This window comes from Miscanthus floridulus, chromosome 1 (assembly GCF_019320115.1).
Source record: "Miscanthus floridulus cultivar M001 chromosome 1, ASM1932011v1, whole genome shotgun sequence".
Lineage (NCBI taxonomy): Eukaryota > Viridiplantae > Streptophyta > Magnoliopsida > Poales > Poaceae > Miscanthus > Miscanthus floridulus.
The window spans coordinates 181,791,289-181,813,273 of NC_089580.1; the positions used below are offsets into that span (position 1 = coordinate 181,791,289).

Consider the following 21,985-nt stretch of genomic DNA (forward strand, 5'->3'; position numbering starts at 1 on the left):
TTGTACAATACAATGTTAGAATGATTAATGGAATTGACTATTAAATGTCTATTTAAAGACTATCACTAAAATGGTCTTTCCATATCCATGTAAAGCCTATTTCAATGATCTGAAATTTGGGGATCTTATAGATAACCAGAATCATTGTATCCATGTAATTGGATCATGGATTACACCAAGACCACATGTGCTATTTGAGATATCAAAAGATATTCTTAACTTCAATCTACCAACATTTGGTAGGAGTGCGCTGCTACTAGATAGCAAATCATTGCAAAAATAATATCTGACCTAGGAACTTTTGTAAGATATATTAGCGCATAAATAGCATAGAGATAATGGACCATATGTCCCAATATCTCATCTCAGTCACTATGGCATAAAACTAATCTTCCTCTATCATGAGGTAGAACAACCATAGGATACCTTCATATTGAATCACTCAATATGATCTAGGATATAGATATATTTTGTACAAAATCCTAGAGAGAAGATGCCTGGATCATAAACATAAAATGAAATTTTGGTTTCGTCCATATCTTCCATCTTAAACTCCATCTTTAGATTACAACATGCTATTAACATGTGTTCATCACTAATGATGTCAAGATTATTGGACTATCATATAACACTATGAAATCCAATTAAGGACTTCAAAATGAACACCATGTGTAATTAATCTTGTATCCCTTCAGTTTAGGGAATACACACAAAGTCGATTATACCAAATTTGACTAAACTGCTTTAAGCCATATATCGACTTAAGTAATACACAATCTGTTGCTGATTTTATGTATGAGGGTTGGGTATGTGAACTCCTTCCTAGAAGCTTCACAAATACACCAAATCAAAGGATCATATAAATATATGCAATCACTACATCTATCAACTATCAACTGCAATGATAGATGCTTTTCTACTGCCAATTAAAAGATAGTATTGGAAATTTATAACTTACTATGGAGAATAATTTGCATGGAAAACCAATGCTTGGGCTTTGCGTAAACCTCTTGTGCTACTAGTCTTGCTTTGATCTCACCACCACATTGTTCTCAATCCATTCTAGGACAAAAACACTTTTGTTCTCACAGTAAAGGTACCATGAGGTGTTGGCATCACAGCCCAGAACACCTCTTTTCTAGTGAGCAAGACTATCTCTGCATGTATTACATCACTCAACAAGTTCTAGTAAGAGTGAGCAAAGCACTCTGCCATGGTCTTATTGACTGGATGACTTGGAATGTTGTATACAATTTATTCAGAGAAGTATGTGTCAACACATATAGCCTTTCTATGATATAATTCTCCGGTTATCAAAACTCAAAGTACCCTGAATGACTCATCGTGACTTCCCAAAATGAGAGTCAGGGCTTTCGATATCCTAGCTTCAGCATTTAGGTGCACCTCTGAGCTAGGTTTGTTGATGAAATCCATCCACGGGGTAATAACCAATATTTATCCTAAAAAGGTGTCACCAACCATAGGTTGACCTGCATTTACTATCTTATCTTGGAAGGAAAACCTTCTCTTGCTAGCATGAATAATCCTACTTTAAGGCCATACTTCTCCCCCTCTTATTTACAACTAGGAGTTGAGTGGTTTTACTTGGTACCACTACTATCGGTGTTTCGAGAAACACCAACGAGTAAATTTGTGTTATTGCGCGTTTGACCTAGATGGTATGCTAAAAAGACACAAGGTTTATACTAGGTTCAAGTAGAATGTCCCTACATCTAGTTCATGGCCGCTGCTCATGTTATTAGCACTGAAAAGTTCATAGTAGGGGTTATAAACGGGCAAGAGAGGGATAGGTCCCAAGTCTCTGATCGAAAGGTCGAACAGGCACTGAGAGCTTGGTTGCAGCTTAGAATTGTGTGATGTGATGCGTGATCTCTTGAGTCGATCCCCTTAGTGGGGTGCCCTACCTTCCCTTTTATAGGCCAAGGGGGAGCAGGGATTACAAATGGGAGAAATAAAAAAAACCAGAGGCAAAGGAGGTCCTTCAAAGATGTTGGATCTTTCTTTTCCTCTGTGTGAGCCCCGCTGACATGGCAGACGGTGCTAGGGATAGCTCCATGCTGGGTGCATGTCCACTGATCTTGATAGGGCCGTGCTGGGCGTCTATCCGCTAATGATGCCATGTCCTATCATTGTCAGCAAGTTGTCACATTCCATCCCACCTCAGTGGGTGGCATGGCGGACCAGGCAGCTGATCCGTGGCCCTACGGGGAGCAGACGGCGCAGTGATCACACGTTCATTACTGTAGGTGATGCAAGTTTCCTCTTGGACCATAGTGGTTGTTGTATGCTTCTGTCAGGATCTGTGCCCGAGGGCAAATGGTGGTGCCCACAACACTATAGGACAAATGTCGGCGCCTACAACACTATTTGAACTCTAACATGCCTGGGATGTCTCAAAGCACCCTTCTGGTCATATCCTGATGGTACTTTCCTATAGGCGTTTAGGGTATGGTCCTTGGTATTATGGTTGACTTGAATGCCCTGGCTTATCTATGCACATAGTTATGAAGGAGCAGCGCACAGACGTCGGGCGAGGCAGAGCTAGCCCTCAAACATCGGGTGAGGCGAATCGAGCCCTCAGACATCGTGTGAGGCAGAGCCAGCCCTCGGACATCGAGCGAGGCAGAGCCAGCCCTCAAACGTCGGGTGATGCGGAGCCAACCCACAGACATCAGGTGAGGCGAAGCTAGCCCTCGAGGGTCGAGCGAGACGAAGCCAACCCTCGGACGTCGAGCGAGGCAGAGCTGACCCTCGGATGTCGAGCGATGCAGAGTCTACCCTTAGACATCGGGTGAGGTAGAGCAAGCCCTCGGGGGTCAGGCGAGATAGAGTTTGCCCTCAGACGTCGGGTGAGGCGGAGCTAGCCCTTGGGAGTTAGCCTAAGGCAGAGTCAACCCTCAAGGGTTGGGCGAGATGGTACCAATGGCCACAACGCCCACTGAAGCAGAGCCAACCCTCGGGGGTCAGACAAGGCAGGACCCATAGTCTTGGTGGATGGACGAAAAGTGACCCAGCAAGTGGTGTAGTCATGCTCTTGATCGCGCGGATGAATCAATTTTGATGGTCATTAGCTCCTCCTCTTTGGGTACCCTACTATTGGTCTTGGATAGTAGCCCCCGAGCCCCCGGGCGATTCAAGTAGAATTGCCTAGGGGATTTTTTGACTTGCCAGTGGGTGCATGCGAGCGCACCTGATGGGCGTAGCCCTCAAGCCTGCGGAGGAGTAGGATACTCCTTTAGAGGGTTTTCCTAAAGGGAGGCTTTCTAAGAGCCCTGGCCCTCTATTGTTGCCCACGACGTGCCCTGAAGATGGTGATTTCTTCTTCACCGAGGTTGGACCCTTCGTGGGTATGGTCATGAGATTTGGTGGTTGTTTAGCTAGATAGTTTAATTGGGGTCCCGGTATCCCATTCATGGAGATCCAGTCAGGGGAAGCCTGACTGAGACTTAATCATGGGTCGAGATGCCTGTGGCGCTCGTGCGTCTGGGCACTGGCAGCTTGCAGGGCCCAACTCTTTCCCCCTTTGTTGTAGGGGTGTTTGGAGCAGATGTTGAACCCGTTGATGGGCCAACTGTCAGACTCCTAGGCCCGGATGGGCCGTAGATGCGCTTTTGATCCATATTCCTTTTACTCGTAATGAGTCCTGGTCCGCCTGAGGAGGCGAAACGTCTGGCGAGTTTTTCGAAGGAAAGGATAGGGATTGTGTGAGCGTATCCTATGATGTGATATTGTGGCAGATCATGAGAGGCACAGAGATCTAGGTGGATGGTTGGTTTCCTCGCATCTGTTGCCCCTATAAAACCAAAGGGTTCACACCTAAGTTTTCATACTTTGCCTCCTTGCCTTCGCATCTGCAACCTCTGCCACCAATCACCTAAGTTCTCCACATTCGTGCCTGAGTTGCCATCAAGTTTGCATCCACACACCCCATCTTCCAATGGAGTCGTGGTGTCATTCTGACGTCACCCTCCAGCGCATGGAGGGCCTTGTCCACCGTGACCTTCTCTGCGCATGGATCGCCACCAAGGAGTGGTGGCTACCTGGCAAGGAGGACGTACCATCACTGCCTAATGGCTACGTCATCTCGTTTATGCATTTCCTTGAGCGGGGGCTTGCGACCATTGCTCACAAATTTCTCTAGGGGTTGCTGCACTACTACCAAATCAAGTTGTAGCACCTCAATCCGAATGGAATCCAGCACATGGCGGCGTTCGTCGCCCTATGTGAGGGATTCCTAAGGAATAGTCACCACTTTGATCTATGGCGATACTTCTTCGTCGTCACCCTTCAGAAGAAATGGGAGAAGAAGTAGGAGCTGAGCACGCCAATGGGATGCACTAGCATCCAATTCTAGAAAAACCGGGTCGATGAATACCTACCAATGCGTTTATCAACCTCCAACAAGGGGTGGCATTCGCATTGGTTCTATCTCAAGAACGACGCAGCCGCCCTCCTGCCATAGTTCATTAGGCGCCTAGTCGAAGAGGTCTCGGACTCATGGAGGAAGTGGGGTGCCCCAGAGAAGGACAAGAAGAAGATCCAGGATCACCTCATCACCATCTGGATCCTAAAGGAGAGGGGCCTGAAGGGGTCAGGCATCATTGGTGCCTACCACGCGAGGAGGGTGGTGCCACTGATGAGGCAGGTGCTCCCTCTCTATGCGATGGTGCCCAGGGCATCATTCGATGGGACGGCGCTTGCCGAGGGGGCACTCTCCCCCTCTGAAGTGGCACAATGCATCAAGGAGGCGATGGGGTCTCCTCGGGATAGCGCGGGTGCCCCCCTTGATTTTGTGTACCCGGTGCTGGGTCACCCCCCGATGCGGTTGGAGTCTAGATACATGATCCTAGTAAGTTTTCCCTTCTTCATACCTTTTCTTTAATTGAACTCCCAACCCCTTGATACTAACATTGAGATTGGGGACTAGCCAAGGGACCTCATCCTTAGGGATCACCCGATTCCATTGCTGAGGGACTCGGCTGTGAGGGCAGCAAACCATGCCGAGGCTGAGCGGTAGAGGAAGGCGAAGGAGGATGAGAGGAAGAAGAAGCAGCGAAAGCTGTTGGCGCCAGAGTGAGGGGAGGAAACTGAGAGTGACAACGATGACAACGACGAAGATGATGAGGAGGTAGTTGATGACACTGAGCACGATGGCCTATAGAGCAAGGACATGTTGATAGGTACCCGCTCATCCTTGTAGGGGTTAGGACCTTTCCTGTTTCATGGAGGGGAAAGCACGTCCGTGAGGCCAGCAGAGACGGGCCAGACCATCAGCCCGCCCTCAGAACCAGCAGTGCAGGCAGATCCGCCACCACGCCCAAGGTGCCAGCGGAGGGGGTGGCCCCGCCACCATACCTCAAGAGCCAGTAGGGGTGGACGGATCTATCGCCATGCCCAAGGTGCCGATGGAGGGGGTGGCTTCACTGTCGTGCCCCAAGAGCCAACAGGGTTAGGCAGATCTATCATCGTGCCCAAGGTGCTGATGGAGGGGGGTGGCTCTACCATCGTGCCCCTAGATGCAAGGGAGGCGAGCCCCTCTGCCCAAGAACAGGGGGCGGGCTCAAAACGGCCCTACCTCGAAGAGGTGGAGCAAGGACCTAGGGGTTCATCCCCGAAACATATCCTCCACCCAACAACGCCGATGTAAGTCATTGACTCCTGTATTTTCTCTATTTTTCTCTGTTTTCAGTGTGACTTATGCCTTTTATTTCTTGCTGTGTTTTGAGATGAGGCAACCTTTTGGCGCTAGCACCCAAGAAGAGTGTTGCCCTCTAGGTGAGGCGGCGGCCGTCGGTCGACGTCGCACCTATTTTGGGCGAGAGCGACACCGGTGTTACTGCCTCATCGACTAGTCAGGCGCCACTCGTGGTGACGCCCATGCCCTCGGTGGGACAAGCGGACATGGGTGCTCGAAGGGTGCCCTCGAAGGTCGTTGAAGAACCAGCAACAGAGGTGGTGCCACTTCCGACGATGGGTCGGTCAGAGTTTCCAACCGCGCTCATGGCGCCGACCGTGGTGGGCACCACATAGGCGGACGAGACCCCACTGATGCAGGTGGTGGTGGTGGTGGCCGTGATAGGCGTGCCATAGCCGAATGCCACCATGGTAGCACCTGAGGTAGTGGTGCAACCCGCACCTCCAGCGGCCCAAATGACAGTGCTCGACATGGGCTGGACAGAGGGGGACACGGCCGAGTGGTCCCCGGGCATCATGGCGATGGTGGAGAGGACCAGTGGGGAGTCGCCCCTGGCCTTGATGTTAAGAGGTAGACACTCGCCCACGTGGGGTGAGCCTCTGCTCCAGTGGACAGATCCACAAGACCCGATATCAACACTCTTCTCCCTCGATGATGCTGTTGAGAGCATAGAGCGGGAGAGTCTCAACAAGGGGATTTTGACCATGCTGGAAGCTCTGAACTAGGCTAGGGGCGCCCTACACGATGTCGTCATTCCCACTGGCCGGGTATTCACTTAATCTTGCCTTTCTCCCTCTTCTTTTTTCATGTATTTTTGTGTTCTAATAGTCATCTTTTTTTAGTCCCTTATCGCTCACAGCCAGGAGAAATCCTGGTTCCTTCACGAGCAGAAGGAGAGCTAGGACCACCTTATCGAAGAAGCCCGGCTACATGGGGATGTGACTGCCCAGCTCATTGTCGCCCAACAAAGGGTGGCTGAGTTGACTCCCCTTGTCGAGGAGGTGGAGAATCTTCGACTGTGGGAGGCCAAGGCCCGTCGGCATGAGGAGGAGACCAAGAAGGCCTTCGATGCCCTATCGGCGAGGGCGTGGCAAGATGAGGAGGAGGCTACCAGATTCAAGATGGAGTAGGACGAGCTGCTTTAGAGGGACGCTACAGCCTACCAGCGGATCCTCGACCTCCTGGCCGAAGCTAAGAAGGAGTGGGATCTGAAGTTAGTAGGCAAGAAGAAGCTCACAGCCCTAGAGCAGAGGGCAAGTCAGGATGCCAGGGCAGTTGCCTGACTGCGTAAGGAGTGAGATGAGCTGCTATAGACCATGGGGAGGCTCCACTCGGAGCATGGCATGGCTTATGAGGAGTGTGACCAGACCATCCAAGAGCGTGATGAGGCGCGACAGAGGATCGACTCCCTCCAAGCCGAGCTCAGAACCACAATGACCCAGAGGCTGGAGGCCAAGAGCATTTCCATAGGGCTGGCCATAGAGCTCACCGAGGCATGGAGGAACCTTTTGGCGGAGAGCGATGAGCATGATCTCCTGAGCGCTGCTCTCGGAGTGGTCTACGATGACCTGGAGGTGGTACGGTCAGAGGGGACCAGCTCACTTGTGGCCCGTGCCGTAGATATCATGGCACGGGTGCGCTAGCTCGAGAGGAAAGCTCTTCGTGCTAGGATCACCCAAGCTTTTGTGATTGCTCGTTCACATTACGCGGACAACATCAACTTTGAGACAATGAGCCTTGATTTCACACTTGGCTATGAAGCCTCTGAGCTAGACGAAATAGAGATGGCGGTGGCTCCTCTTGCGCGGGACCTAGAAGACAGAGTCAAAGATATAGTTCTCTCCCCGAGGGGTTAGTTAGTCAGATAGATCGGATGAACGCTTATTGTAATATATGAACAAGTGCCAACCCTTATAAAAACAAATTTATAACTTTGTTTTGTTTGATTGAACTTGTTTTCTTCCCTTTGTGTATGTTCTGACCCTTCCATTTGTTAAGACCATAGGGCCCGAGGTGTAAGAGCGGAACTTTGATCATGCTGGTGAGCAAAGACACCATAGCCGCCGAGGCGTAGGCTTTTTGCAGTCCAGCCAGGGATGCTCAGTTGTTTGTTTCCACAAACCTTGCCGCTAGGCTTAGCATGAGGAAGGGGTATGACATGGCGACTGTTTCAAAAAAGGTGTACTTATACCATTTCTGTTGAAACTTTCCAACTGTGTCTTTATTTCTCTTTCTTTTTAGAACGAAGTTGCCTGGGGATAATTGCCTTGGTCTTACTTTCTTGTTGTACCAATTCTTTGTTTCTTTTTGGTACTTCTCGAGGTTCTGGATTGCTTTCATTCTTTCATTTTCGAGTAAATCCTTGCTTGTTACTTGCTCTTCTTCTTCAATTATTTGGACGTTTATTCTTAGGCCTTGAAATTTTATTTCTTCGGGTGTCATTGCTTCTTCTCCGTACAACAACTTGAATGGTGTAAAGTTTGTTGATACTGTTGTATTGTGTGCCCAAACAACTTTTGGTAATTCATCAACCTATTTTCCCTTGGGAAGCCACACTAGGCATTTTGAAATTCCAGTGCATATGATTCCATTTGCTCTTTCAACTGCCCCATTTGATTGTGGGTGTCTGACTGAGGCAAAGAATAGTTGGATTCCCATGTTTTGATAATAATATCTAAAATCTTGATTGTCAAATTTAGTCCCATTGTCTACTATAATGTGTCTTGGAACTCCAAAATGGCATATGATGTTCTGCCATAAATTTTTTTTCATTGTGAATGAAGACATATTTATTATTGGCTTGGCTTCAATCCACTTTGTGAAATATCCCATTGCCACAACTGCATATTGGAAATTTCCTTGAGTTGGGGGTAATTTGCCTATTATGTCAATTCCTCATCTTGCAAGTGACCAAGTTGGTTCTATTGTTTGTAAGTTTGTTGCTAGAGCTCTTATTTTGCTGGCAGACATTTGACAATTGTGACAAGATTTAACTATTTCTTTGCTGTCACTTTGTGTTGAAAGTCAATAAAATCCTTGTCGAAATGCTTTTTCTGCCATGGCTCTTGCCCCTGGATGTGTGCCACAAATCCCCTCATGTATTTCTGATAGCAATTCTTTTCCTTCTTCTGCTGATATGCATTTGAGAAGTGGTTCACAAATTCCTTGCTTGTACAATTGATTGTAGATGATTTTGTAATTTCTTGTTCTATGTTTCATTCTGACTTCGTTAACTTCATCTTCCGGTTCATAATGCCCACGAAGGTATGCCATGATTGGTGCTCTCCAATCTTCACTTTGTATTATATGGATGTCTCTTGGGACTTCTTGCTTTGCCTTGATAGATGCATGAGTTAGTACTTGGAAGAAAATATCTTGAGGTAAACTTGTATTTTGAGCTACAACTTTTGCTATTTCGTCAGCATCTGAGTTATCTATTCTTGAGATATTTTTTACTGTGAAGCCTTCGAAGTATTTCTCTTGTTCTCTTAAAAATTGCAAGTATTTTGCTAGCTCTGGATCTCTTTCCTTATAATCTTTTTCGATGTGTCTAGCCATAACTTGTGAATCTATTTTGATTATTAGACTTTGTATCCCCATTGCTTTTGCTTTTCGGAGTTCAAGTAAAATGGCTTCGCATTCAACAATATTGTTGGTACATTGAAATTCAAACCTTGCAGCGTATCTCATTTTGACCCCCGAAGGTGATGTGATTATTGTTGCTGCACCAACCGCTGCAAAGCCCGATGCTCCATCGCAATATATTATCCAGTCTGGTTGCTTTTTGTCTTTGCTTTGATTTTGAGACAGAGTCTAATCTGCCACGAAGTCTGCAAAGACTTGGGATTTTATTGATGTTCTTTTTTCAAATTTGATGTAATGCTGAGATAGCTCCGCTGCCCATTTCCCTAATCTTTTGAATGATCTGCAGCTTTGCAAGACTTCTTTTAGAGGATAATTTGTTGGTACTCTGATTTTGTGAGCCTAAAAATAATGTTTCAATTTTCTTGCTACTGTCAAAACTGCATGTTATTTTTTTCAATCTCTGAGTAATAGATTTTTGAGCCAGACAGAGCTTCTAAAACAAAGTATACTAGGACTTGTCTTTTTGTGTGTTTATTTTCCTGTTCTTCAACTAAAACTGCAGTTTCTGCTGCTGAGACATATAGGAGCAATTCGGCCCCTGGGGTTGGTGTGGTTAGTGTGTTTGGCTTTGACAAGTAGTTTTTATTTCTTCGAATGCATGTTATTGCGAAGGTCCCCACGTGAAGTCTCTTTTTGTTTATTTGAGTGCTTGAAATATCGACAGACTTTGCTCTGCTAATTTTGAAATGAACTTATTTAAGGCGGCAAGTCTTCCTATTAATTTTTGGACATCCTTTATATTTTTAGGAACTTTTATGTTTAGGATTACCTGGACTTTGTCTGGGTTTGGATCAATTCCTTTTGCTGATACAATGTAGCCTAGAATTTTGCCCTTTTGGACTCCGAAAGGTGTATTTTTCTGGATTCAACTTCAAATTTGCTTTCCTTCAATTTGTAAATGTTTCTTGGAGATCTTCGATGTGGTCTCCTCTTTTCTTGCTTTTGACTACTATGTCATCAACATAGGTGAGTAGATTTTTGTCAATTTGCTTATGTAGCACTGTTGAAGTCATTCTAACAAATGTTGTGCCAGCATTGCGAAGCCCCTCTGCCATTCTTACAAAACAGTAGGTCCCAAATGGGGTGATAAAACTTGTGAATTCTTCATCTTCTTTTGTCATCCAAATTTGATGATAGACAGAAAAACAATCTAAGAAACTTAGCATTTCACTTCTGGCTGCTTGATTGACTAATGTATCAATTCTTGGTAGTGGGAAATTATCTTTTGGGCACGATTTATTGAGATCTGTGAAATTGATGCACATTCATCATTTTCCATTCTTCTTCTTGACCATGACAATGTTTGCTAGCCAAATTGTGAATTGAACTTCTCTTATAACTTTTGCATTAAGCAATCTTTGAACTTCAGCTTTGGCAGCCTGAACTCTGTCTTTAGCTAGTTTTCTCAACTTTTGCTTTTTTGGTCAAACTTTTGAATCGATGCCTAGTTTGTGTTCAATTATGTCTCTGCTGACTCCTCCTAGATCATTGGATGACCAAGCGAATATATCTTTGTTGCTTCAAAGAAATTCCACAAGTTTGTCCCCTTCTTCTTGAGAAAGTCATGTACCAATGATGACTTATTTGTCTGGGACTAATGGATCAAGAGGTACTCTTTTTGTTTCTTCACAAGCTTGAGCTTTGGTTTGAGGCTTCACAATTTCTATTTCTTCTTTTTCTTCTTCTTCAATGATTGTGTGAACATTCTTTTGCCCTAGAGTGTATTCTTTTTTCAATGTTTCTTGCCTCAGTTTGGTCTCCGTGTATTGTGATTACTCCATTTATTGAGGGTAGTTTCATACATAAGTATGAGTAACTTATGACTGCTTTGAATGCATTTAAAGTTTCTCTTCCGAAGAGTGCATTATATGGATAGTACATGTCAACCACATCAAATGTTATTTGCTCTGTTCTTGCATTGCTTACTGTTCCAAAAGAAACTGACAAAATTATTCTTCCAATTGAGTGGATCTTTTTTCCGCCGAAGCCATAAAATGGATGCTCATCTCTTCCTAACATTTTGCGATCAATTTTCATGGCGTCAATTATTGATGTGAATATAATGTCAGCGGAGCTGTCTCCATCAACCAATATTTTTGAGACTGCCCATCCGTCAATGTTTGCTTCGATTACCATAGCATCCATATGTGGGTAATCTTTGAGTTTAATGTCTTCTTCTGAAAATGTGATTGGTAGATGAGACCATCTTGTCTTCTTATATGGGCCTTCCATTGAAATTGAATTTACTCTTCGAAAGTAGTTTCTTCTTTGACTGTTATTTTCATGGCCCATGCTATTTCCACCCGTGATTGTCAATATTCTTCCTCTGCTTGGGATGATTGCATTATTGTTCACCGCTGAGATTGATGGGGAGTTGTTCTCTTGCTTTGCCTGGCTATTTTGTAGGTTGTTGTTTGCAACTGAAGCTTCGGGTTGTGTTGATTGAACACTGGATTGCTGAGATTTATTTTGCCTCCATTGATTTTGCATGGGATGATACATTATTAGTGATTCATAGTTGTATGCGGGAGGTGGCCCTAGAAGTAGTGCTTGGGCATGTCCATAATGCATTGGGTAATAAGTTTGTTGAGAACTTTGCTGTTCTTGCCTCATATGATTGACAATTTTTTATTGGCTTGGTGCCCTGTTTTCTTCTTAGGCTTCTTCGATGCTTTTCTTAACTTTGGGACATATTTTAGATGTATGTCCAGCTCCTTTGCCATGAATAATGCAATACATATCTTTAGGTTTAAAGGTGCTTTGCCTCTTCCTCTTCCTTCTCTTCCTCTTATGGCAAAACCCCCTCTTTCAAATGTTCTTTCATTGAATTGACTTCGCTGGTTATATTGATTTTGGTGAGCTTAATCACTTTCGGCTATTGAATTGTTGTCATTCTCAATTTGATTGACTTGATTGTGTGGTGTAAATGGTCTTTGCTCATAGTTGTTTGGTTTTGGAGGATGGAAGTTGTTGTTTTGCTTGATTTGAGCCCTGAAGTTGTTTTCTTCTTCGATTTTTTTCTGTAGTCGTCATCTGACTTACACTATTTTTGAATGACTTCGTAAAGTTTAGCGACTATACTTGGTTTTTCTCGAGCAAGATGAGAAGCGCATTGGCCTACTCGAAGCCCTTTAATTGCAGCTATTATTACCACTTCATCTATGATATTTGAAATTTGTGTCTTGATTTGGATGAATCTTTTAAAATATTGGCTCAGGGGCTCTTTGATTTGCTGCTTGCAATTGAACAGATCTATGTATGTGATGCCAGCTGGGTGAAATCCTTGAAAGTCAACAAACGAGTTTGTTTTAAGTTGATCCCATGAATGTATGGATTTTTCTTTCAGCGAAGAGTACCATTGTTGTGCTGGTCTAGAAATTATTGAAGCTTCAAAACTCATCAAGAATTGCCTCGGGTCAGATTGGCCATCGAAAGTTGGTATCATATTAAATTTGTACCCCAAAAGCCATTGTGCTAGCTATAAGTTTATTGACAAGGGAGAGCTTGTGTCAATTGATATGAATGACTTTTGAGAATTCTTTTCTTGAGAAGCTTTTGTTGCTGAATTTGGTTCATCTAAATGTATAACTTCGTGGCTTGCATTTTGGAGTTGTTCATTTAGTTCACGAAGGGTGGCTTCGACTTCTTCTATTCTTTATTTGAGAGACTTTTCTCTTGCTCTTGCGCGACATTCTTCAAGTTCTTTTTGCTTTCTCAACACTTACTCTTCTAATTCTTTGAGTCTTTGTTCTTCGGCTTCGCTTGCTTTTGAAGAACTTGGGTCTTGGGGTACATCTTTTTCGAGACTTTGGTCTTTGACTGTTGGTGGGTCATCTTCGGTTACCCCAGTGGTAACTTTCTTATTAGGTCTGCCCATTAGCTTCGCGTGGTCGTGGGAGTTTTCGAGCACACACAAACGGTGGGCGTCGATGTTGGGTAAGAAATTACTCAAGTATCAAAGTTTGAACATAAGACAAAGTTGTATTCATTTCATGATCGTTTTGTACATGTCAGAGGGGGTATTTATAGGGCCCCAGTCTTCGTGTCTAACATAAAATGACTATTTTACCCCTAACCCAAATATTTACAACTCTTTTCAACTATAAGGGCGAAGTGGTCATTTTACACTACTTTAGTCTTCATCCTTCTATTTGGCCATTATTCTTATGGAAAATTCTGTATTTTGTCTTAGTCGATTTCTGCTATGCTTTTCTTTGTCTTCGTTAATCAGCGAAGCCAAATATTTACCCGCGAAGTTAAACTTCTGCCTTCGCTTTGGTCTTGACTTCTTGGCGAAGTCAATTCTTTTCATACGAAGTCGAAATGTTGTCTTCGCTTTCCTTTTTCATGCAAACATATTTCGTTACGGAATCTCAAGAATTTAGCTCCAAAGTTTGGGGCTGTGTCTTGTGACGAAATTAAATTCCCAACAGTGCTTGCTTGCACACATTATGTCATGCCACTGTAATGAAGAAGGCTATTTTCTATGCACGACTTTTCACTATGGATATGAAAATAATTGGTTAGTACTCTTTCTGTTCTAAATTATAAGACATCTTGACTTTTCGAGATACGTAGTTTTTTTATACACTTAAGGCATGCACTATATCTAAATATATAGTAAAAGCAATATACCTAAAAATAAAATATCTTATAATTTGAAATGGAACAACTAACAATTAATTGCTCCCTCCCTCCCTCATGCTTTCTACATGGCATTTGAGGACGAGCCTAGCGAGCGATGTTGATGCCTTAATTTGGACCGTTGCACCGTACCCTATCTCTACGACGTCTCCCAACTGCAGCCGCATCCTCTCCAGCGCCGTTGATCCTTTCCTCTCTCTCATTTCATTTAACATATGCGATATGTGTGTTATTTTCTATGTAAAAATATTTGGATGTATTTTTGAAAAACTATTTTCATGAATTTCAACCTACTTTGATCTATTACTCTATGGCGTAGCGCCACATTAGTAGAATCACCGAGGGTGGAAAAACAAACGGTTTTAAAAACCGACGGAGTAAAAAAAATGGTTTGTAATTCAGTTATAAAAAATTGAACGACCGCGATAGTTGTAGAGGTAAATTGGACTTTCGTTGTTTTTTGTTTTCTAATTAGTGGGCTCGTCCATCACGCAAACCTCCAACAGGCACGAACTAACGATCCAGCCCAAAGCTGATCCATCGGTCCAGCCCAGCACACTTGACATCCTCCACAACGACCACCCCAATCCACTCTCTCCTCCTCACACGGGCGTGACCCAAAACCCCTTTCATCCCCTCCTCCGGTCTCGACCGCCATGGCCGCCGGGCGGGCCTTCCTCGGCGCGCCGTGCTCCTCCCTCGCCGCCGGCGCCCGCCGCCTTGCCTTCGCTTCCCCTTTGCCCCGGACCCTCACCCCCGCGCTCAGCTGCGGCGTTCGCGGTCGCTGCATCGCCTCCGCCTCCTCGTCCCCCGACGCGGCCTCCTCGCCGGAGCCCTACGTGCTCACCACGCCGCTTTACTACGTCAACGCCCCGCCGCATATGGGAAGCGCCTACACCACCATCGCGGCGGACGCCATCGCCCGCTTCCAGGCAAGCCTCCACCCACGATTGCAACGGCTGCAATTTCTAACAGTTAGTTGTCGGACTATGGAACCTGCAAGAGCAAATTGGCACATGCGTGGGTTGCATGAGATCCACTGCAGCACTAATCTTACTAACATGGGGTCAAACATTTTGTCAAGTGGCTGTTGGGCACTTGTACTGCTGTGAGAAAAGTGTGATGCGGTGTACCGTTGGATGATTAGGTGGTGATGCGCCACTCCGTTGCACATGCATTGCACGAGAAAAGGGGTTGCATATTTTCCATAACCTGAAATAGTTCATAACTTTATACTACACCACTTTCTCGTCGTGCCCTTGGTGAAGTTGCTAATTGCCTGGTGTGTGTGAATTTTACATGTATCCTTTCCTTTTTCAATTGAATGATTGGTTGTCTAAATTGACTATATGAACTATTCGTAGTAGCATCCTTGACTTCAGTTGCTTACTCTTAGTATCCAGCAGTCTGTTGATGATTCTTTGTGGTTGCAGAGGTTGCAAGAGAAGAATGTTATATTTATTACTGGAACAGATGAACATGGTGAGAAAATAGCTGCTTCCGCGGAGGCCAATGGTAGAAACCCAAAGGAGCACTGTGATGCAATTTCAAGTTCATATAAGACGCTCTGGGCTGATGTACGTCTACAACACCAAGTTTCAGTTTACAATACTTTCCACTACATAGTAAATCATGAGCTCAGTTTTTCCCTCCAAATTTATTTCACATTTCTTGCAGTTAGACATAGAATACAACAAGTTTATTCGCACAACCGATCGTAAGCACGAGGTTGTTGTGAACGAATTCTATTCCAGAGTATTAGACAGTGGTGACATATATAGAGCTGATTATGAAGGACTTTACTGTGTGAGCTGTGAGGAGTACAAGGTAAGTTTCTGTCTCAACTTCCTTGCATCGTATCGAGCTGTTTCCAATCCATTATGGTAAAAAAAAAGGGCGTACCTAGTGCAGAGAGCTCCCGCTCTGTGCGGGGTCTGGGAAAGGGTGTTAGTGGCAAGCCTTACCCTCGCCTGTGCAATGCGAGGAGACCGTGACTCGAACCCGGGACCTTCCGGTCACAGGCGGTAAGACTCTCCGCTTGCACCAGGCCCGCCCTTCTCCAATCCATTATGGTAGTACAATTAAATATTTTAATCAGTACACATGTTTGATTTGATGCTGTCATATTATTAACAGAATTGTCTACTAAGTGGTTTTCTGAGCCACATTGCTTTTCTGGATTTACATGGATAAAGATCTTGGCTATCCGTCCATTTTTTAGGGGAGGGGACTGGTGCCAACGTTGGTTGCAGTGCCTAACATCTCTTAAGTATGAGTTTGGATTTATGGTGTGGTTTAGTCTTTTGGCCCTTCAAAAAAATTTATGCACAATCAATAGTGTGGAACTGCAAAACTTGCTATTTTAACGTAGCAGAGATTTGTATTATACTATTGTGTGTGCTCTATTTTAGTTTTCTACTTCTTCTGATATGTTATATTAGTCCATTAGGACATCGACATGGTCTCCAATATAACACTTCGACTAACAATATGTATAAGAAAAATGTTATTATAAATAGAAAATAATTATATAATGAAAAAGTATTTTTCATGATCAATCTGTTTACTTCAATCTTGTGTTGTCAATAAATACTCCTTTTTTTAAATTGTTGGCTAAAGTAAGAAAATGTTTGAAGTCCTTTTTTTACGCTATGCAGTTTTCTTGTGCCATGTGCACCTATATAGATCAACCCTCTTTTTAATACTACTATTAATACTGATGCTTTAGTTTTGACTGAACACAGGATGAAAAAGAGCTATTGGAAAACAATTGTTGCCCTGTGCATCTGAAGCCTTGTGTAGAAAGAAAAGAAGATAACTATTTCTTTGCCTTGTCAAAGTACCAGCATAAGTTGGAAGAGCTACTGACAAGAAATCCTGATTTTGTAAGGCCATCATATCGCTTGAACGAGGTGAGGTTTTAGTCCTATTTTGTATATGCTATTGTTCAATGTTTTTGTTATTGTTGAGTTAGTGTACATCATCGCAAATTATGGTGGAAAATGTAAAACTGTTTTTGTAAAAATGGATACCAGGTGATTCAAGCATAGGCTAGAGACAAGTCCCAAAAACAATGTTGACATATGTCTTCATGAAGCTTTGACACAATTTTCTTGATCATGTCTGTGTTGTCAAGTATGTACTAACCAAACAATGCAATTTCATTTGATCATTGCTTTTCTGAAGTGCTTTGGCATATTCAACAAAAATCCGCGCGATACATTTTCTTGTGCGCATCATGTCTAGTAGTGACTCAGGAATGACATCCTGACAAGGTTAAAGATGGAGACCATGATGACAATACTTACCAATTCTGGAAAAAGAGAACTGCCAGTATTGCTCTATATAGGGGATAGGGGAAAACAAACTCAGTAGTTAATAGACAGTGAAGAGGCTATGACAAACAAACTGTTCCTTTTTATTCTTAGTTTGTGCAGTTGGACCAGTACATTATTGATTGTGAATATAAACCAAGCTAAGTTTTTTGGTGCCTGAAATTTTTTCTTTGCTGTTTCAAGGTAAGCTTGCCTTGACTCCTCAAATCACATATGCTCACAGGTGCACGAGCATGTTGAGAGCAAGGTCTGACGATAGTCGTAATGTTTTCATAATTTCATGTAGTGAATTCTATAGTTGTTTGAACAAAGGGCTGGCTTCTTACTAAGTTTGCAGTGTAGGTATCACCATTGTATTTCTATTGGATTCAATTTTCAATAGGGGATATTATTTTCGTTTATTGAATAAAATATTCATATTTTAGCTTCCAGTGGCAACATAACCTGGGTTGCTTCATTTCTTCAATCTTTCAGTTTCTATGCTTATTTTCATGGTTTTACAATGTACCTATTCCTTAGTCTCACGAAGACACAGCTTGTAGGTCCAAGGCTGGATTAAAAGCGGATTAAGAGACTTTTCTATTTCCCGTGCATCTGTAGAATGGGGCATTCCAGTGCCAAACGATACCAAGCAGACAATATACGTGTGGTTTGATGCTCTCTTAGGGTATGTTTCTCGCTTTCGCACCTGCTCATTTGCATGTGGTTAAGAATGGAGACTTGCTATTTTATCTTTTTATAACCATTCTGCTATATATGTATTTTTGTGCCATTGATTTATGTTGCTTAGTACTACCTTGCAAGTAACAACTTCTTTTATTTACTGCCCTTTGCAATTTATTAGAGCAACTTAAGCTTTTTCTCTTTCCAAACTGTAACTTACAATACACAAGCTTCTCTTGTTAAGCTTGTCTGGTGAAAACGATGACCATGTTCATGTCTTTTGGATGCTTTGAATTCTGTGCATTTGTTATTTCTACTTGTGTCTTCCATGTAACATTACTGGAATCTGAATTCCTGGAGTTCGTCGGAGAGTATCACTGAAGGCTCTTCTTAATGATCTCCTGTTTATATCCTCTTTAACTAGCAGATATTTTTTTAGTACACTGCATTGTTCATGCATGCTGTGTTTTGTTTCATTTTCCTGAAGGCAATATATGTTTCTATTTTGTAATTTCATATACTTATTGTATTTTACAGTAAAAACATCTAATCCGTTTTTATATTGGGTAATGGACACTTTATTACTTAAGCATAATGTAAGCCCATGCATGCAGTAAAAGAACAGGGAGCTCTTGGTCTTTATTCTACTCTGCTAAGGGCCTGTTCGGCTGGTATAAAAGCCGGCTGAAGCTGTTTTGTTGTGAGAGAAAAATACTGTAGATTCTAGCTAATAAGCCGGCTGAATGAAGATGAAATTGTATCTCCTTTTTCTTGTTCCCAACAACTAAGTACATAATCTTATGTGGTTCAGCCTACTTGCCCTATGTCTCTGTAGGTATATGTCAGCATTATTAGATGATGGTGAGCAGGCAAGTTTGCAGCAAGCTGTTGATCATGGTTGGCCAGCCTCCCTGCACTTGATTGGAAAGGTTTATTTTTTTTAAATCAAAATGCACCTTAAGGAGTAGTCTTTTGCTTGGATTTCAACACCCGTTAATACAAACATCAACTCTCTGGATACACACTATTTTATTAGTGCCCCACCCTTCCTCCCCAACAATTGTGAAATGCAAAATAGCCAATGCTAACATATCAATGTTGATTTGGCAATGAAGAATATTATATGGATTTCTGATTTTATATGTGCTGACTTTTTGTGCGTGTGTCTCAGGACATATTACGGTTTCATGCAGTTTATTGGCCAGCCATGTTAATGTCAGCAGGTTTAAGTGTTCCTGATACAGTTTTTGGTCATGGATTCTTGACAAAGGTGATCTTACTTATATACAGTTGTACTTGTTTCCACTTATAGAGCCCTGATGACAGTATAGCACTCTACCATAAGTAAAAAAAAAGTATCTAGATTCCCAGTCACCTTTTATGTTTTATCTCAGCAAGTCACTTTTATTTTGAAAATTCTAGGATGGCATGAAGATGGGAAAGTCATTAGGCAACACACTTGAACCAAAAGATCTGGTAGAAAGATTTGGCGCTGATGCTGTTAGGTACTTCTTCTTGCGGGAAGTAGAATTCGGCAATGATGGGGACTATTCAGAAGAACGCTTTATCAATATAGTCAATGCTCATCTTGCTAATACAATTGGTATATCTACTTAAATTACCTTTGTTTCTGAAACATGTATATACTTTTCATGTGTGCTGAAATTGTTATGTCATTTGCCTTCTTTCTTCACTTGGTGCTCCTTGTTTGTGTTACCTATGCATCTTTACGTGTTAATAATGATCTCACTTACTCACTTGAACAGGAAACCTCCTTAATCGTACACTTGGGCTACTAAAAAAGAATTGTAAATCCAAACTAGCTTTTGATTCAATTGCTGCTGCAGATGGAAGTTTGTTCAGGGATAACATAGAAAACCTGGTAAGTAGGTTTTCATGGTACCTTTTAAACTGAGGAGTGGAGGATAAAGGATTTAATTATAAACCACGAGTTTGTGATTGAACCGGTAGTCTAGTATGTATATAACCAACTGTACAAAGATTTAAAGACTTAGAAAATATAAGGTCTACAACAGTGAATTTGTTTTTTACTCTGTCAACAAGTGTTGCCGATGATGTGGTGGGTCCATCTGTAGTTTGAACTCATGAAACGATTATGGTCTGTCTAAGAAGTACCACACATTCACATGCCCTGTTGTCTCTGTTCGAATCACCGTGAAATTGTTTTTACAGGTAGACAATGCAAAACACCAGTATGAAAATCTTTTGCTGTCATCAGCATGTGAAACTGTTCTAGAGATTGGTAACCTTGGAAACTTGTACATCGATGAGCAAGCACCATGGTCCTGTTTCAAGCAAGGGGGTGAGAGTGCTGAAAAGGCTGCAAAGGTAAACATGTAAAAACTATTTTTTACTCTCACCTTTTCACCTATGTTTCAGCTGAATTTGCCAAATCTTAAATGCTGAAAATTCGAATTTGAAAAGTCAAAACATCTAGTCAGTTTGTAGCTTATGAAAGTGGCCTCCCTTGGAGCTTCAAAATACTATTGTTGTTATACATCTGACTGTTCTGACAGCATCTTAGCTCTGATTTCACCATTACTGGTATACTCTCTGTGATATCGAACATCAGCAATGAATCTTATATGTGCTGACAATATATCTTAAGGCCTTTTTAAATGGTCAATGATTTATCTAATGTTATCTGATGTATATGATGCATGAAGCTACTTATTAACTCTCTACAAAACTTGTTCCATTGTTGTGAAATATTTGGATGGAACCATAAATGATTGTTATTTCAGATGTTGTTTGGCAAGCTATGATACACATTCTAGAGGAATTGCACTCCGTGTCTGTACTTTTGTGATATGACTACATGGCTTAATCTGTCTCAACTTATCTACAGGATCTTGTACTTATTTTAGAGACAATGAGGATAATTGCAATCGCACTATCTCCTATCACTCCAAGCCTTTCTCTGAGGATTTACACACAGCTTGGTTTCACAGAAGACCAGTTTAGGGTGTTGAGATGGGTATGTTCTTATATCACAGACTAGCTGTATGATTCCATTCTTATTTATACATGTTCATCCTCAACAATACAATCAGGCATCATCAGGAAAATGCAGTCTTCAATCTTTTATGAATCTGCCTCAATATTTTCCAGAGCATGTAATCATTTTCAGCTATTTCATTAGGAGGATACGAAATGGGGAGGCCTTAAAGCAGGCCAGGTAATGTCGGAGCCAAAGCCAGTGTTTGCAAGGATAGAAACCGAGACGGAAGAGGATGCCCAAGCAAGTTCAAAAGCAGCAAAAGGTGGGAAGAAGAAAGCACGCAGCAAAGGACTTGTAGAGGCATAGTTTCTGGTGGAACCATGTATCATCATCGTTAAAAGGAGAATAATAGTGTAACATTTTTTTTTTGGAAAGGTTTAGCCTATCTGTTCCTGAATTTTGTTCTTTGCGAACGTATCACACATTGTATCGTGTAGATAGCAAAAAAAAAAAAAAAGAAGAAGAAAGAAAGAAAGAAAGAGAGAAAGGGGGGAAAAAGAAAAAAAAGGTGATCCTGATGCTCTGTCAGAAAGAAAGCTTGGATATTTGCTTGTAGAGCTGGCAGCGGATTTGGATCATCCAAAATCTAATTGGATACTATTTGTTGTTTTGGCTATGCTTTGGATAAGGTCCATTTGGATTTGGATATCATCCCATGTATGATTCAGTAATGTTCAAATTTCATTGGAGAGCAAGTTAAAAAATCCAATGTCCATTAGATATCTTTGGACTTGAGAGAGTAGTTTATAATGTCTAGCATGCATTTCTAACTAATGTCTAGCTGACTAGCTTAGATTTCTAACTAACGCGGGGTTGACATGTTGACTTTGATGGACTAATATACACAGTAGCTGGTTGTTATATTGAGTTGTTTTAAACAAATTTTAATCGATTTTGCTAAATTTTTAAGATGTGAACTTACGATTTTAAAATTTATGGTCTCGCGGTCGCTGGAGAGTT

General features: G+C 42.5%; 1 protein-coding gene across 1 annotated transcript; it reads left to right on the forward strand.

Moving 5' to 3' along the window:
* The first annotated feature begins 14,592 nt into the window (after positions 1–14,592).
* LOC136550378 (methionine--tRNA ligase, chloroplastic/mitochondrial-like) lies at positions 14,593–21,743 on the forward strand. The gene is made up of 12 exons (XM_066541931.1): positions 14,593–14,937; positions 15,439–15,582; positions 15,683–15,832; positions 16,750–16,917; positions 17,883–18,007; positions 18,839–18,932; positions 19,175–19,273; positions 19,426–19,606; positions 19,770–19,885; positions 20,197–20,352; positions 20,873–21,001; positions 21,167–21,743. The coding sequence occupies exons 1-12, from the start codon at positions 14,662–14,664 to the stop codon at positions 21,329–21,331; spliced, it is 1,803 nt and encodes a 600-aa protein (XP_066398028.1). The 5' UTR covers positions 14,593–14,661; the 3' UTR covers positions 21,332–21,743.
* The last annotated feature ends 242 nt before the right edge of the window (positions 21,744–21,985 follow it).